Below are 19,449 nucleotides of genomic sequence, written 5' to 3'. Positions count from 1 at the left end.
CGATGCAGGCATAAGAGCTCTAAGTACTAAGACAGAAGCACAAGTTTTCTGTTTTTTTGTAATTAGGAGAAACAACAACACACACAGATCACTCAGATGAGGTGCAAACGCTGGATGCTAGCAGGAAACGCACTGCTATTAAGACTTGCTAGAAACAACAACAAAAAGTAATGTTTCCCATGTGGGTTCCAAACCAGAGAGACAAGGACATGTGCCTCAACCACAACAATTTTATGGGATCCCTCTCTGAACTATTCTGTGTGTTCCCTTGCCAAGCGGCATCTGATACCCTCCTCGAACTCACAGCTGGACTTAGGAAGGCCCCTCATCCCCTTCGAATCACAGGGAGGACGGCAAGCAGAAGAACCATGGCGGATCTGCTCTCCATCCACTGTTGCTTTCCATGGGATTCACTGCTAACGCCTTCCCGTGGAGGGTGGTACCAGACACCGGTGTCAGCAGACGTGACAGCGACACTTCATGACTTTGCAGAGAAACCAGCATGTACTTTGCAGCATATCAAAGGCTTAAAGGCTGCTTAAGGAACAACAAGGCATGGGTGTGAAAGCCCATGAACGGCTATTTCAGCATGATTCCTACCTGCCCACAGTCTTCTAATGTTAAAATAAAGCAGTAATTCTTGGTAAGCTTCCAATTTTATCACACCACGTGTTACCTCATGGGTCCAGATTTTCAAACTGTTTGGCCAGTTCAGGAGTTCTTGATATTAGCAGCAATTGATTCCCTCACATCAGTACCACAGGTACCTCCTGGTGCACCAAGGAATACATTAAGGATGACCTGGCCTCTGCTCTTCAGTTTGGCGCCAGGTTTTAGATGTACTGAGTTGAGTTTCTGTTGACACGTTCTGCCAGCGCAGATGATCTGCGGTTATTTTATTTCTCTAGCAGGAACAGCAATTTTGGGTGCAGGATGAAGCTGCGCGGGAGGGGACTTGGAGAAATCTTGGTTGCTAGCTTCTCATCAGCATTTCCGAGTACTATCCAACCTCGAGATGTCGGAAACGTGGTAAAGTGGGCTGGTTTCTATTTTTAGTGGAATATTTGCTTCTCACGAGGAAGTCTGCCTGGCGTTTAGAATGAGGACTCCAATCTATTCCCTTCCAGTTAAATGAAGCTTTGAGTGTCTGAGTGAAAAGCCCAGGCCCATACTTTTCAAGAGTCTGCTTCACAGAAAGAAGAGCTTTGCACGCATGGGTTGCAGAGTTCTGGGAGAGCTGACGTTCCAGCTGGAGCGGGGTGAGACGCACATCACGGTGGTAGCTCACAGGTCTTGGCCTGCCCTGCCCCACAGGCCGCCCCTGCCCCTCTGCCAGCTGCGGCCTCTTCTCTCCAGCTTTGCCTGCCTGCAACACCCTCTTCTCCCCTGACTCCAGCCCCTCCATTTCTTCCCTTACAAAGAGTGGGAACACAAAGTGTGAGTATTAAGGGAAGAAGGAAATGGACTATTCTGGGTTTTTGCCAAAACAACACAAAAAAACCTGTAACCAGAATTTTCAAGCTTTAAATACTAGTATGTGGTCGTGGTGGAAGATACAGAGATTTTCATTTTCTGTCATTGGTATAGGTGTATATATACAAATGTAACAACGAACATCATGTTATAAACATGTGCACAGAGTACAAGTCATATCTGTAAACAATAGATATATAGTGCATTTTTATGCGTCCAGAGAGAGCATAACACAGTTTACAGGAGAGGGTATGTATGTAAGCAGGATTATGTCAGCCTCTCCACACCAGGCACACACGTTGGCTAACGTACAAGACATACCCGTGAAGTCAGCTGGTCTATATTTAGTACAGGAATTAAACCTTTCATGCATGCACACACACATATTTTAACTTCCAAATATATACAAGCATACAGAACAAATGCTGCATATATATTTTCCTAAAAATAAGAACGAGATAGTTAGATACTTCAAATCTGAAATTGCTGTTTCTTAAGTAGTGAGAGAGGGTCTGTCATGCTGCCTCCTCTCTCCTGACCCATCTAGCTTTTCCCCCAAGAAGCTGGCTGAGCAGTTGTCCAAGGCTCCTCGATGACTGTCAAAGCTTCGTGTCGGAGGAGAGCCTGGGAGCTCTGCGAGGTAGGGGAGGGTTTGCTACACTCTACAGAGAAGATGCTCTAACAAAAGCTTCACCGACCACAGTTCTAGACTAAGAACGGCAAAGAGCGATCAACCTCTGCGTGTGTGACAGGGGACCCTCGCTATGCTATGCCTTAGTCTGCCATGAGCCCAACAGCTGCAGCTTTTCACTCAATTAGCTAAAAGTCCTTATTTAGGGGATACTTATTTACCAAAAAACCCCAACAAAACAAAACAATCCACAGTTCCACAGAAATTGCACAATGACATAAATTAAAACCAACTGCCTTAAGGTTATGTTAATAATGGAATAATGATGAATTGTGAAAAAAACCAAAAGACTCTTCTCTTTAAATAAATCAAAGACTTCATTTATTTTTACATCTTGTTTATGTTCCTGCAGGATGATCCCTTGGTAAGAGAACGCTCTTCCTCATCAGGCTCAAGTTATAAGCTTGAGATTTATTAGAGTTAATAGGATTGTTGCTAACAGCACAGAAGGCACCCCGTTCACTGTTTTGACCTGTCAACCGAGCGTTTAAACTCCATCTCTTGCTCATTTAGCAGCTGGGTTTTCATCATAGTACTTACAATGTTTAGACAGATTATTTATCTTACTTTGGTTGACGTGTAACACCTTCAGGAGAGAATAAACCACCTTCCTTTTAAAAATTGAAAACATATAGAAGAACTGGCAGCAGAAAAAGCACGAAAGGCAACAAAGCACAGTGGTCAAGAAGGTGAGTTTTAGAGATAGACCATGTTGATTAAAATCTGGTCCTATCATCTAATTCAAGGATGATTTGGGAAAATTACCTAACATTTTCGAGTCTCAATTTCCTCAACTCTAAGACAGGGAGAGGAATTGTATTTGTATCAGAGGGTCACAGTAAAAACTAAATGAGATAACTCAGGAGAAGCAATATTTGTTAAATGAACACAAACCATCACATCAAATAAATAATCTTTCCCAAAATGCAACACAATCTAGGTATATACTAGTTCTTGCACCCATCCCCCATTTGTTAGAATTCTAGAAAAACATACATAATTTGAACATAATCGCCAAAAATACTGCCACCCTAGACAGGATCCACAGTCCTTAAGACCACCATTCTGCCTCTGATAAATGCCCAAAGCGGGGATTCCTGTCCTTCGGGGCATCACCTGCGAGAGATTAGCAAGAGAAACCGAATATAGGAACATGTCTCCTGTAACTTTACGTCCTTGGGAGAAGCTCTTTGTTTCTCATCCTCCAGGCCAAGTACCTAGTCGGTCAGTCCTCACCCAGTGTTTCCTGAGTTCATCAGGTGCCTTCCCCTCACCAGGTATGTTTCCGAATCACCCCCCAGAGAGACCACGCTCCATCTTACCCATTCAGCCCCAGTATCCATAACGTGCCACAGTGTGAATTATCCTGATGTGATCCCTGCACCCAGGAGTTTACACTCGCAGTCCCTCTTCCGAGGGAACCTAACTTTTAATGTTAGAAGAGGTAACAAACACCGCAAATTTTCTCTTTGCTATAAAACCATTTATTTAATGTTTTCTTACCTCTTTCAAAGTTGAAGGAGTATCCTCGAATCACAATATTTTTTCATTTCTTTTAAAAATAAATTCAAATTCAACGTGCACGATTTTCTTTTGGAAAGCAGCATGATATAGTGTAATGGTTTGTCAATCTTTCCTTTTTTAAAGTGATAGACCATTTAAAAAAAATAAAATCTCATATGAAGGTTGTATCAAATTAAGTAAGGTGAATTATATCAAACAAGTAAGGTGAATTGCTGAGGAGGAAACGGAGAGAAAAAGGACAGATCCTGGTCCTTTACATTCCATAACCACCTTGTAGGACACCTTCCTCATGGCTTAGGGAACGAAATGTTGAAAATATAGAGCGGAGCACTGAGTCTAAATTCACTTGAACTCAAAATCAGGTTCTCCAACCTCAGTCGGTGGTCTCGCACAAGACACTCTTTGTGCACAACTTTCTGTGACAGTAAACCTCATAGAGATGCTTCTGGGGATCATTACTTCTTGCAGCAAATAGTTACTGAGTACCTGCCAGAGGCTACAGGGAGACACTGTTTCACGGTGCTGAGGGCACACCAAGGAATGAAATAGACAAACTCTCTGCCCTCACAGAGCTTATATTCTATTAGGAAAGATACACAACGAAAAAAATAAATGCATATGTAAGTCCCAGGTGAAAAATTATAAGGAGATAAATAAAGTAGAGAAAGTGTTAAGAAGTAAAGAGGGGTGTAATTAATAAAACTTATAAATGGGTGGTCAAGGAGGGCCTCACTGAGAGGTAGTGCTGAGCCAAGACCGAAAGGATGTAAGAGAACAAGCCACGTGGCGATATGAGAATAGATTTAAGAACAATGCTTACTTAATAATAAATATTCGATAAATGATGCTAATTATTACCACAGCCAAGACAATATAAACAAGGAAAGCACAAAAGTAGGATTAAAAATCCTGTCTCTGGTTCGAATCCTGGGCGCGGACATGGCACTGCTCGTCAGACCACGCTGAGGCAGCGTCCCACATGCCACAACTAGAGGAACCCACAACGAAGAATACACAACTATGTACCGGGGGGCTTTGGGGAGAAAAAGGAAAAAATAAAATCTTTAAAAAAAAAAAAAAAAAAAAAATCCTGTCTCTGCCACTTGACCAAACCTCACTGAGATATAGTTCTCTTACATGGAAAAATGGAATAGTAATACCTGCACTTTTTGCAATATCATTAGAGGATAAAATGAGAAAATATACACGGAAACACTAAGAAAACAAATACAGAACCACATAAATACTACAACTATCACATCCCCTCTTCTACTATCTTCCCAAAATGACAGACCACCATTCCACCTTATTAATAAGGCATCCAATGATGTGATAGGTAGCCCAGGAAGAGGGTTTCCAAGATAAAAATTAACTTCTCTTTTGGGGTCAGACCAAGAAGAGTAAGAGCTGAAACAGACCGAGAATGAATTCCAATCAAGGAAACCTAAACGCAACCAGCTAAACTTGCTGGGGCTCTGGTTTGAGAGAACAGTCATCTGTTTGCTCTGGTCCTTGGCTGATTCATGATAAATTTCCCATCTGGGCGGCTTCCATTCCTCTCCACCTTTCTTTGCCTCCTACAGATTTAGTGCCTTTTGTTCATTCATTCAACAAACATTTAATGAATCCGTACAATAAACACAGAGCCAAGTGCAGATTTGGGTAAGGGGGTAAACTAAACCAGGACTCAGCCTCAACAAATCCCATGGGGACAGATGGGGGAAAGGTTGGGGGCACAGAAAGAATGGAATCCATCCACACTGCCTCCAGGATTCCTCTGGTCTGAACAAGTCTGAGCCTCAAACATACTTCACTAGGTAATTGTAAACAAAAGGAGAGCCTTCAGGCTACCACCACACTAGCTTACACTTGGCAGGGCAACCCCAAAACAAATCCAGATTCTGGAAATATGAATATTGAGGAGCAAGAGTAACTCCAGACATTTTTTCCAACAAATATTTACTAAATGCCTACCTAGTACCAAGCACAGGGAGCCAGAATTCAAAGATAAGATTCCTAAGGGCTCGGTGGTCCCGCACCTCCTCCTCTTGTCTAACCATTGTCCCTTTTCTCCCTGAGGTCCAGTGCACAGTTCAACAACATAACCAAACTTTCCTACAGCGGAGAGTTTCTGGAAGTAGAAATACACTAGTAATACAAACGCAAAGCCAATATAAATCCCATATACAGTCTTTCATTTCTCAACTAGCATGACTTCTATTTAAAGCTTCCACTAGTGTCTTTTCCAGGGTCTACCTGTGGTCATTCTGTCTTGGAAATTCTCCTTCTAAAGTTTACAGATCTTTCGTTCTAGGCCTTATCTACGAGGATTAAATAAACTAAGAATAGTAATCATACTCTATACCTTTCTGTTCTAAAAGCAGATCACACAAAATACCATAAGCCTACTCTGTGCCAGTCATATAACCTTGCAAACAATCTTTCAAGATAGACCATTATCCTCACTTTACAGAGGAAATTGATGCAGACACTGAAAGGTGATATTTATATCATGCCAAAAATCAAATAGATGGTAAGTGGTGAATCCTGCGTGCAACTCAAGTTTTCCATATCAAAAGATGAGGCTCTTCATGTTATAAACTACTGTGACCTCAATAAAATAGAAATAAATGAATAAATTAAAAAAAAAAAAGATGAAGCTCTTTAGTTCTCTATCCCAAGCAACTCTCACAAGCGGGCTGGCCAAAAAACAGATGGAGAGAAGTTTCCTAACCTTTCTGGCCTTGTACCCATGGTCTCCGAGGTCCCTTCCAGCTCTAAAATTCTAAGACACCACACTAGTTAGGACTGATTATCTACATTTTAGCACATAACGAGCTCTCTCTCCACGATTGACTCTCTATTCCTCACCTCTTTGAAGAAAGAGTTATTTTGTACTTATGGGGCCACATGTAAATTGTTCTGCAGAATATCTTTCTTCTTCTATGAATAAAAGGATATAATTTTGTATAAAACCTATATCTTGCTTCTCACATGGATCCTAATCCACTGCTTTGACCTAGTCCAAATTTCTAATTGAGGCTTTCAGTTTATACTTAGGTAAATAAATAATCTGGAGTATCAGCATCTGTTAAATATCAATTTCTTGTAAAACCAATATGCCTCTCCTTTACTACGTCTCAGTGAATGGTACTTGATGACAAAAAACATCACATTTAAGAATTTTCAGGTAAAATTGTATCAAATAACAATTTGTGAAAATAATTAAGAAAACCTAGACTTCTATGAGAATGTATTTTAAAGGCTGGAGTGTTTTGAAACGCCTTTGGGGTCAGAAAAATTCTTAGATCCCTAACTATACATGTGCGGGTACACTACGCCTAAAGATAAACAATGAGCTGAGAAGTGAGTGCTGAACAAGAGACAGATTAGCAGTTTGAGTCCAATCAACTTAACTGTTGCTAAAACAAACAAAGAAACAAATCAACACTCCTCACAGGACTACAGAGAAACCAAAGTTTCTTTTACGATCTCAAGAATACAGCTCCAATTTTTTTCTTACATATGAAGAAAAAGTAGTGTGACCAATTTTCAAGAGAAAAGACAATAAACAGAGATCAACTTCAAATACTGGCAGATGTTAGAACACGCAGACAGGATTCTAAACCAGCTGTTACAACTATGCTCAAGGATACAAAGGAAAATATGCTTCCAATGAACGAAAAGAGAAATGTCTCAGAAAAATACAATCTGTTAAAAAGAAACAAATAGAAATCCTAGAGCTTAAAAACGCAATATCTGAAATTTAAAAACTAGATCTGGAGAGTTCGACAGTAAATTAGAGATAACGGAAGTGAACTTAAAGATAGATCAATAAAAACTGTCTACTCTGAAGGTCAGAGGGGAAAAAAATTTTTAAAAATAAAAGAGGAGAGGAGAAGAGGGCACTTAAAAATAAAAGAGGAGAGGAGAAGAGGGCACCATCTCAGAAACTTGTAGCAAAACAACAAAGGATCTAGCACACATGCAATCAGGAGAATGAAGGAGAAAAAATATTTGAAGAAACAATGGTCAAGAAGTCCCCAAATTTGATGAAAGACATAAATTTACAGATTCAGAAAGCTCAACACCAAGAAGATAAATATAAAGACTGCCGTGTCTAGACAGTCATAGCCAAAGTGCTGCAAATCAAAGATACAGAGAAAAATCTTGAAAGCAGCTGTGGGTGGGAGGGAGGGGTGACACTGAACACAGTAACAGCAACTTTAACTGACTTTTCATCAGAAACTATGGAGCCCAGCACACAGTGGAACATCATTAATGCATTAAAAGATTAAAAAAAAAAACAAAAAAACCCCAACCCTATCAACCCAGAACTCAATCTCAAGCAAAAGCATCTTTTAAAAGAAAAGGCAAAATAGTGACATTTTCCAAAATAACAAGACACTGAAAGAATCTGTCAGCAGAAAACCTGCACTATGAGTAAATAAATATTAAAGGAAACTCTTTAGGCTCAATATCAATTGATTATCTTTAGAAAGAAACGAAAATCATTGGAAATGGCAAGTACAGAAGATTTACTTTTAATTAATTTATTAAATTCATAAGACAGTTTAAAGTAAGGGCTGTAACATTCTCTTGTGTACTTTGTAATAGATATAACTCTAGCATAAAGGAGTTATGGACCTTAACGGACCAGAAATGGACCTATAAGTTTGCCAAGGTTCTAGATTTTACAAGAAGTGGCAGAAGATTAACTATAAATAGACTGTAACAGGGTGTATTATTGTAATTTGTAGAATATATACTTAAATATATGTAAAGGAACATAACTAAAAAAACCAAAATAGATTAACATGAAATTCAAAAAAATTCAAAAATCCAAAAGAAGGTGACAAAAGAGAAACTAAAACAAAAAAAGAGAGAGAGGAAAAGGGAAAAGAAATAATACAATGGTAGACCCAAATCCAACATTCCAAACTAAATATTCATTAACTCAATACTCCCAGTTAAAAGACAGAAATTGTTAGAATAGTTTAAAAAAAGTTTCAACTATATTCTGTCTATAAGAGACACTTTTAACAACAGAGACATTGAAAATAAATGCTTGTGAAAAGACATATCATGCAAATAGTAAGCACAGAAAGGCCAGAATGGCTATATTAACATCAGGTAAAACAGACTTCAGGGAAACAGCATTATCATCAGAGATAAAGAATGCCATTTCATAATGTCATAATTAACAGCTCGTCAGGAAGACCTAACAGTATTAAATGTGTACATGCTCAATAATAAAGCCTCAAAATACATGAGGCCAAAATGGACAGAATTAAAGGGAAAAATATACAATTCCACCATTACAATTGAAGATATTAACACTCCTCTCAGCAAAAGATGGAATTAGACAAAATAAACATCAGCCCCAAAACAAGAGATCTGAACTATCAATCAGCTTAACTTTATGGTTATATAAAGAATGCAATAACCAACAAATGCAGGAGACATTCTTCTCAAGTTCACACGTATATTCACCAAGATAAATTATATGCTGGCCCATAAAACCCAGGTTTCAATAAATTAAGAAGGACTGAAATCATATAGAACATGTTCTCTGGCCATTTAATGGAATTAAATTAGAAATTAGTAACAATAAGATGTCTAAGAAGACCCCAAATGTTTAGGAAATTGGACAGCACACTTCGAAGTGGTCAAAGAAAAAAATCACAGAGAAATTAGAAAATATTTAAAAACTGAATGATAATGAAAATATATGCCACCAAACTTTGTGGGATGTAACTACAGCAGTGCTTAGAGGGAAAAAAGAAAGGTGTAAAAATCAAGGACCTAAAATTCCAACTTAAGAAAGCAAAAGGGCAAAATTAACCTAAAATACAAGGAAGGAAAAAATAAAGAGCATAAATTTGTGAAAGAGAAAATGAGAGAAAATTAACGAAGGCAAACTCAAGTTTTGAAAAACTGGTGATCACTGATTTGCTTTCCCATTCATTCTCTCTCTCTCTCTCATTCTCTCTTGGTCTAGTTTATCCACTTTATTGATTTTTTTCAAAGAATCAGCATTTTGTTTTATCGATTTTTCTCTGTTCTTCTTCTGGCCTAAAGATACTAAAACGATAATAAAAATATTATACATACCTTTATACCAACAAATTTAACAACTTAAATGAAAGAGACAAATTTCTTGGTAAAAAATAACCAACTTACCAAAATTGACACAAAATAAACAGAAAATCTGAAAAAAAAAGAAAACCAAAAAACTCCCAGAAAACCCAAAAACCTATAGCGTTTAAAGAAATTGGAGATCGAAAACCTGTCCACAAAGACGACTCGAGGTCCAAAAGGTGCTCTGGTGAATTCTACCAAACATCTAAGGAAGGAAAACACCAACCTTCTCCTTCAGAAAATAAAGTGGGAGGGAATTTTTCCAAACTAATCTTAGACAGCCAATGCCCTAAAAACAAAAAGCGGTAAGTGATAAGGAAAAAGAAGAAAAAAATAGAACAAGATACAGGAAGATCAGGAGTTTGGGGGCGGGGCGGGCCGTGGTTTTAAACACAGTGGTCACCTATTTTAGAAGGTGACATTTGAGGAAAGACTTGAAGAAGGTGAGGGCCCATGGAAAGACATGTCAGGACAACGCCAGTGCAAAGGCCCTAAGACAGCAAGGTGCCAAGAAACAGCAAGGAGGCAAGCGTGGGGTCCTACAGGCCCAGGTCAGGAAAGTTTGTCAAGGAAGATGGAAGGGATCGACTGTTCATACTAATGCTAGTCAGATACAGCGAGGACCCTGGATTCGGCAAAGTGGACGTCACTGGTGAAGGTTTCAGAGAGAATGGGAGAATGGGGTCCAGAGAGTACAGACACCTCTTGTGATGGGCTGTGGCTTAAAGGGAGAGAAAGAAATGGGACAGCAGTTGGAGAGGGAAGTGTGGTCAAGGGTTTATCTAAAATAGGAGAGCAGCATGTTGGATCGGATCCTGACGAGAGAAAAACTGATAGCGCAGAAGAGAGGAAGAGGAGAGCTGGAGGAAGGCCCCGGGCCCAGAGTCAGGTGGGTCTCACACACGAGCAGTTCTCACACCACCCCGCCCATTCCAAAAGAATGCCACCGTCTGCTAAAATCAGTGGCTGCCATCAATCAAGTTTATGAAACACGGCTTTCATTATGAAAACATGCTTGGCACTTCACTGAATAAATTATTAAACATAAATAATTACCAGAGTATTTGAGAAAAAGTTAGAGGCTCTGATTCCTTTAGTGACGCAATCAAACACCCTAAGAAGCTCTTCCTCCTTTTGTTCCTTCTGCACTGTTTTATGTTCGATGGACCATGTTTGGCCATCTCCTGGGGCATTTGATTAAAAGTTTATTTTTCTTGATTCGGGTTAATTTCAGGGAATGACCTTATGTGCTCACACACCTTAATTTCTTAAAGTATTCAAAAATGGAGTCGACGGGAGGCGTTGCACACAAGATGTGTGCATGGGATTTTTACTTTCCTGAGGCTGTTGCCATAGTTTTTTGGCAGCAAAACCACATATACTGAACTAATTAAAGATTTAAAACACATTGTTAGGCAATTTAGAACCACACTCTGAAGGTTAATTTAAAAGAAATAATGAGAAAAAGCCAAGCAAAGTCTATACCATACAGAGTTTTGTGGTAAGAGTCAAGAATCACAAAATGGTTTTTATTACTTTTAATTACTTTGCTCCCTAACCAGAAGATATTAATGACACGTTAGATTTACTGCCAAGTTATATAGCATGCACAAGGCACATCCAACTCTCCACGAGACTTGATTAGTAAGGAGGGAGGGCAAGAACCCATGGGGCTCTAGTTTTCATGACCCCAAAGGAGAAATGATGGACAGAAAACTCAGGTCAGGATTTCAGATGCTATGAAATACACAAAACCTGCATAAAGAAGTGGTCCCTTTCCACGCAAAGATTGTGAGCTCAAGTTAAAAACACAGGTCAATAATCTCCTTTGATTCACTAACCTGTTTTTGGCTTATCCAACAAGTCTTAAAAGCAATTATAACTGTTCTTACAATTGTTAAGAGGCTCGTGTCCTGAATGAGAACCAAAATCACCATCAGGGGCACTGAGCCGCCAAACAAGGTAAAAGCAGGAAATCTGGGAAATAATCCAGGGCCCAACCCTGCTTTCTCCCTGAGAATGTGAGCAGTCTGGAGATCGTGAGGTTCCACAGGGCACCAGGGTTGGGAGATAAACCACAGGGCTTGGCCAACATGGGAAATCTGATAGGAGACACTGCATAAAACCGTAACCCAAAGAGCTGTACAGTCAGGATAATGGTGGAGTCGGAGAGGACAGCCAGGTCACTAGGAAGACTCTTAAAGACACTTGGAACCTTCAAAACATACTCTAAATAACTAATACATCAAAGAAGAAACGATAATCAAAATTAGAATATACCCAAAACTAAACAATAAAAATAATACATTTCATGGGGGGCCACTACTACCCTAATTGTGTAATATTGTTCTGGAGGCTAGTGTAACAAGACCGAGAAGAAAGATACAAGAATTAGAGAGAACCAAAACTGTCTTATTTGCATATATAAATATTTATATAGAAAACCCAAAAGAATCCACAGGTAAATTATTAGATCTAATATGAGAACTTAAGAAGCTAACTAGCTACAAAAAAACTATATAAAACTCAAACTGCAACAGTTAGAGAATTACAGTTTTTAAAGACACTATTTATAGTATAAGGAAAAAATCTAGAACTGAATCCCACATGCATGGATATTCAAGTCTTTTATGAACAAAATTACAAAACTATGCTAAAAGACATTGTAGGAGTACTAAGCAAATGGAGAGAGGTACGACATTAGTAAAGATATTCTCTCCAAATTGATCTATAGACTCACTGTAATGTCAATTAAAATCCCAATAGGGTTTTCTTTCAGAATTGGACAAGCTAATTCACAAATTCATACGTAAGAGTAAAGGGTCTAAAATTCTAATGTAAGAACAAAGAGCCACAGATGCTCTCAAGAAAGATAAATGAAGGGAATGGTGCTACCCCACCAGAAATGTGGTACCGGGGCATAGCGACAGACAGGGACCTAGGAAACCACATCCAACTCGCACATCATGGAAACTTGACTAATGACAAAGAGGACACTGAAAACAAACAAACAAAAAGAGACCGTTTAGTAGATAGTGCTAGAACATTTGGAAATACAGATGGGGAAGAAAAAGAAATTGGATACCTACTTCACATCCAATCCCAAAATCAATTCCAGGTGGATGAAAGTCTTAAATGAGAAAGGTGAAAGTTTTAGAAGATTATATAGAACATCTTTATGTCTTTGGGGTAGAAAATAATTTCTTTAACAAAACACAGAAAGCAGAACCCAAAAAGGAAAAGGTTGATTTAAAAAACAGACTCTATTAAAAGGAAAAAAAATTCTTTAAGAGATATCATAAAGAAAGTGCAAAGAAAAGCCGCAAGTTGGGAGAATATATTTAGGAAACACAAATCTGCCAGGGAATCTAATATGGTGACCACTGGCCACATGTGGCTATTTCAATTTAAATTAAACAAAATTTGAAATTTAATTACCCTGTAGCTCTAGCCACATGTGACTAGTGGCTGCTTGATTAGCAACAATATGGAACATCTCCATCATCGCAGAACGTTCTCTTGGACAGCACTGACCTAGAACATGCACAGATTTTTAAACTTCTAAAGTAAATAGGAAATGCAATTTAAAGAGTGGAGAAAGGGCATTAATAGACGTTTTACAGAAAAAAACACCAAAATGTACCATAAACATCTAAAAATTCATTTCAACTTCATTAGTAATCAAAGTAAAACAAATTATACTCATTAGATAGCATTTCTAACACCTCAAATTGGTCAAAGATTTAAAATCATTAATATGAAGGATTGAAGAAGATACAGACCAGCAAACTCCTAACACACTGTCTGCAGGAGGGTAACCCCCGACCACCACTGCGGAAGGAGTTCGGCATCATGCAGCCTCCTGGAGCACTCTGCTACCCAGCAAGTCCACCCCAGAGAAGGGATTCTCCACCTGAACTGGACAGTCCCTCTCCCCGCCTGGGGCATCTGAAAGTTGTGTAGAGGGGCTGGCCCTGTGGCCGAGTGGTTAAGTTTGTGTGCTCTGCTTCAGCGGCCCAACGTTCGGATCCTGAACGCGGACATGGCACCGCTCATCAGGCCATGCTGAGGCAGCGTCCCACATGCCACAACTAGAAGGACCTGCAACTAGAATATACAACCATGTACTGGGGGGCTTTGGGGAGGTGGAGGGAGAGAAGAAGAAGAAAAAAAAGAAGATTGGCAACAGACGTTAGCTCAGGTGCCAATCTGAAAAAAAAAAAACAGAAAATTTTGTGGAGACACACACAGACACAGACACACACACACATACACACACACCCACACATACCAGCATTTAATTTGCAGAGACCAGGGGTAATGTTCCTGCAATTAAAAGAATTATTCCGCCTAAACTATGCACCAGGAGATATGAACAAAAATAAAAAATTAAAACACTAGACACAACCCAAAACATTACCAACAGAAAAATGGATACATAAGTTGCATTTAGTGGAATGCCAGAGAACTGAAAATAAACGCATCTCAGCTACAGATATCAACACAGGTGATTCTAAGGGATCTAATGCCGAGGGAAAACAGCAAGACACAGGGATACAAACAGCATACTTAAAATTTACACAAAGAACAAAAATTGTCAATCTAAACAATGAAGTTGGGGTGAAACATATATAAAACGAACACACACACACACAAGCAAAGAAATGGCTAACAGAAAATCAGGATGGTTATCTCCAGGAGACGGAGGGGGTGCCCCTGGGAGTGGCACACCGGGGCTTTCTAAGAACTGCTAATGCTTCCCTTCTTCAGATGGGCAGTAGCTTGAGATGTTCATTTTAACATATGTTTATCCATATGTTTTTTATATACTCTTTACATGTTTTATAAATTTCATAATATTTTAAAAAGCCAGCCTCATTACTCATTAGCTAGGATCCTTGGCCTTTCTAAACTTGGTTAATAAAAGTGACTCCACCTGCCTTCTGCACTTGTTCTGAAGTTCAAGGGAGATAACGCGTGTGCACGTGTGAGTGGATGTGCTGGGGACAGTTTACGGAATAGGAAAAGTAAGAGGGAAGCAGTTCCCCACCGAGTTCACCCTGGGTACCGTCCAGGATCACAGGGCCCAGAGTTCCTGTGCAGTCATTAATCAAGTCAAGAAGATGTGAGGCGTGTGTTTTCTCACCATAACATGGGGCTAACTCCTGTCTGATTCCACCCACAGGAGTATCAGACTATTGAAGTGAAAGCAAAGTATTCAGTAAATATGCAAACACAAGCTTTTTTACTGTTGTTATCGCTAGAGTGGCCAGAGGAGGCAGAGGGTCTGCAAATCACGCCACAGGAGATGAAATTATTCAGGGCCTGTGTATTTTAAAATTAGGCTAAATGATAATAATAATGACAGGATAATAATTATCTCCAAACACTGGATGCAAAAGAGGCATAAAGTCTGTTTGTTCAGGGTTCTCCCAGAGGGCAGGCTGGAGAGACTGGAGTAAATTTAAAAGTACATTCCGGGTCCATATAATAGAGAACTTTTTTCTTTCCTTTTTTTTACAATCAGAGGGAGACACAGAACTGACCACCAGATAATTCTCCTTCATTTGAATTATTCAGATAAAGATAGAGTTTAGCAGAGAGTCTTGTTCTGGATGAAAATACCAATTTTTAAAACAAACTCTGTTAAAATAAAAATACAGAGGGGCTAGCCTGGTGGTGTTGTGGTTAAGTTTGCATGCTCCACTTTGGTGGCCTGGGGTTTGCACGTTCAGATCCTGGGCACAGACCTATGCACTGCTCAACAGGCCAGGCTGTGGCAGCGTTTCATATACAAAGCAGAGGAAGAATGGCATGGATGTTAGCTCAGGACCAATCTTCCTCAAGCAAAAAGAGGAAGATCGGCAACAGATGTTAGCTCAGGACCAATCTTCCTCACCAAAAAATAAATTAATAAAATAAAAATACAGATAATATAACCTTGTGTCAATTTTTTTTTGGTGGGGAGGAAGATTTGCCCTGAGCTAACTAACATCTGTGCCAATCTTCCTCTATTTTGTGGGTGAGTCACCACCACAGCACAGCCACCGTTGAATGGTGTAGATGCAGGAACCAAACCCAGGCTTTCAAAGCTGAGTGTGCCGAAGTTAACTACCAGGCCACAGGGCTGTCCCCTCCAACTTATTTTGAAAACTAGCTCTCCTACTTAATAGTCATGAGACCACGGGGAACTTATTTTAGCTCCTGGAGCTTTGGTTTCCTCTTCTGTAGGAAAGACACCATCTTTCCTTCAAGGTTATTTGCAAAAGTCAACGTGATAAGACATTGAAGTTGCCTAGCACCAGTGTCCCGTAAGCGCTCGATAGGCTGCTATAATTTTTAAAAAATTGTCACTGCAGGCTGCCAAACTCGTTCACAGCTAGAAAAATAAAGCAGTGACATCAGTCTAAGAAAACAAGGTAACTTTCACATTTGAAAGTATCTGTTACTTCAAGAAAAGCAGCAAACTAATATCGCTAGGTCAGTTCCTTCAAAACGTTATCAAGTGGCTTCTGGTCTCCCAAAAAAGTTTCCTCGAACGTGCTTTGTGTAGCAATCTCCCCCCACCTCCATAAAAACCCTTTTAAACTTCATGACTCGAAAGCACTTTCCAGTCTGGGGGAATACAAATAAAACAGAAACTATGCAGATAAGACTTGACACGGCAAACCACACCACATTCACTCTAACTTAAGGTCGTTAGTTTTTAAAAATATCTAACGCTAAGGAAAAGAGTACACACATAACTGCTTACATCCTCTAAATTTAACCTGCAGAAACCAGTAAAAAATGTTAATGTCTATAAACAGGAAATGACGAACTTCAAGATTAAACACAGAAATTTTATTATAAATAAATAACTATCCTATAACTTCACTCTAATGACACTTGCAAAGCTTTTTCCTCTGGTATAGCACTTTTGAAGTTCAGATCAAGTCAAGCTGTTTTCCATGAATAAAATAAAGGCGGCATCTCAGAGAGTTTAAATTATTACGTGTTTTTACCAGACTTATCTTTTTATTCACCGGAAGCACTCTGCTACACTCTGGCTTTCAGCTTTGTCCTGTTTTTCACTTAAGTTTCCAACCTAGTCTCAAATTACCAGTTGACAGTCACCTAGTGTAATGAAGTTGGTGGATTAGCTGAAATCAAAACCAAGAACCCTCTTTACCACCCTTCTTCTCAAGCACAGATCAATTATTTATGACCAAGTTCACCAACACTGTGTTTTAATTTAGGAAGCAGTCCATTTGAAGTGAGCTATAAATAAATAGAATCTGGCCTCAGAACTTCTTGACCCCACAGAGCACTGAAAGCAGAGGGAAAGAAAGAAAGAATATAAGAGGAAAGAAAAATACAGAACACAATGAGCCAAGACCCACTGAGCTGCGTCTAGGCCAGAACCTTCCACATAAAGGATTTCATTTCTTCGCAGTTAATTCGACGTCACTTCACTTAATTCTCACGACCTCAGAAGGCAGATCTTATATTCCCCTTATCTAAGACTGGGAAATTGCAGCTCACAAAGGCTAAATTGCTTACCGGGGTCACAGAGCAAGTAGGAAAAGCAGATTTTGACCTGAAGTTTGTCTGATTCCAAAGCCTTTTTCCCCCATCAGATGAAACTTCTAATATTTTAAAATTTGAGCAGTTTAGGAGTTGGCAAAACAACAAAAAGGAATTAAATACTACTTCCAAAGTATAACACAAATAGCAGAAAACCATCCATACAACCATTATTTTGACTTCCTGCAAGAACTTGACGTGTGAGGTTGTCACCAATATGCTTAAGATGTGTATGAAATCACATCCACAGGACGACAGGAAACCTCCTGTGGCAATCGCCTGGAGAGAGAATGAAGCCACATCCAAGATCAAGACAAAGAGAAAGTCAAGTACCAGGGACCCCTTACCTGCTGCACTTCACTCTCTCCATTTGAGATCTTCTCAGTGTAAACAAAGGAGTTGAATATCCGCTGTAACAGAGAGGAAATGAACAAATGTTAATGTTTTCCAAATAAGACAGCCACGTTCTGTAAGAGTGTGTGTGTGAATAATTTGTTTGCAACACAAAAAGAATCAAGCAGAAAAAATTTAATTAAGATACAGTTATTTTACACAGAGAAATCCAAGTATCAGCCGACGTCAACCACACATGTATGAGCAATAGCCAGGAACTTCAGCGCCGAAATAAACCAGATGTTACACTACATTTTTCATTTTCAAAAATACATTTAATTACAGATTTCCGGAGCCCATGCCATTTTATCCGACTGGTATAATCTGACAAAGTTGTGTTTCTCATTTAAGTCCTGCACTGCCTGAATGCTGTAATTGTTTACAGACACTACAATCTAATGTAATAAAGCTCTTTAAAGAGGATTCTTTCCATATTCTCTCATGTTCCTGTCCAACCAGTACCTACCTATCCAGTATTATCCACCACCTTCGTTACCCAAGCACCCGCTCAGGAGAGTAACCGAATAGGGCTTGCCAAATATGTGTGGCCTTAGAGAAGATCCAGTTCTTACATGTCAGGAAATACGACAGCTGTGCCAAGACATTAGTCCAAACTGTGCACACAAGCACACACATTCTTCCACTGGTCTCTGCCGAGCTGGTCCCCACTCCTCCATACACTGCCTGCATTTAAAACATCTCTGCAGACTTGTGACTTGACCCAACTCTACGGTTACTACCATTACTGAGCAATCACAAGAGATTAACATATAACAAACCCCCCCAAAATGAAAATCCAAGATATCTATCTGTTATAGGCGCAGAAAAGAAAAAAAAGCAGCAGCCTCATCATTTATCCTAAAACTTGAAAGATACTACTGGAACTCTCCCGATGAGTAAGGAGTCAGACCTGGAGATGTCAGCCAAAATTTCCTTTTTTCCTTTCTATCCTCCTGCCAAGGGTTTGTCAGCATCTGGGACAGCTTCCCAGACAGCCTAACACACCTGCGTGGTTGTGGTGAGGCAGAGGAGCGCCAAGTTCATCAAGCGCTGTGCAAATGAAGGAAGATCAAGGGGCTGGGGGAGGGGAAAGGGAAGCAAACAAACTTGGGAAGGATTGGGATGAAATGCGATGGAATTACAGTCTGGAAAATTATGATTATGAATTTTCATAATTTTCCAATGTGCCTCATTCATTCATTCAACAGATGCTTATTTTCTCTTTCCTAAAAAATGGCTCTGCTGATAGAAAAGGTACAGATTTCTCTACCTTTGTTGATAATGGTGATAATGATGTTGGCTACTATTTATCAAAGGCTGACCACGAGGCAGACACTATTCTAGGCATGTTACATCTATTTACTGACTCGAGTCTCATGAACCACCTTTGTGACAGACACTGTTATCTCCATTATATAGATAGGAAAACGGAGGCATATTTACCGAGTGCCCAGAGCAACGCACACATCATACTGCATGTGCACATCTCATTTAATCGTTGTGAGAAAATTGCTGCAGCTCCAAAGATGAAAAACTAAGACCCTAGGACGTTAGAGAACTTACCCAAAGTCATTTGGCAAGGCGAGAACTTGACCCCAGGCAGTAGGACTCCAGATCCGGCGCTCCTAACTCTACTGTCTCATGATCATGCTACATGATTG

At 39.6% G+C, this 19,449-nt stretch overlaps 1 protein-coding gene across 1 annotated transcript in view; it reads right to left on the bottom strand.

Moving 5' to 3' along the window:
• Positions 1 to 19,449, bottom strand: part of CACHD1 (cache domain containing 1) — a 197,490-nt gene that overhangs the window by 102,954 nt on the left and 75,087 nt on the right. Inside the window, exon 2 of the mRNA XM_014855338.3 lies at positions 17,743 to 17,805. Coding sequence (XP_014710824.3) covers positions 17,743 to 17,805 — 63 coding nt within the window. The remainder of the gene's footprint in view (positions 1 to 17,742; positions 17,806 to 19,449) is intronic.

The sequence above is a fragment of the Equus asinus genome, chromosome 16, assembly GCF_041296235.1.
Source record: "Equus asinus isolate D_3611 breed Donkey chromosome 16, EquAss-T2T_v2, whole genome shotgun sequence".
In the NCBI taxonomy this organism is placed as follows: Eukaryota; Metazoa; Chordata; class Mammalia; order Perissodactyla; family Equidae; genus Equus; species Equus asinus.
The sequence above is the reverse complement of the archived record's forward strand: the minus strand, read 5'-3'. Positions and strand labels throughout refer to the sequence as shown.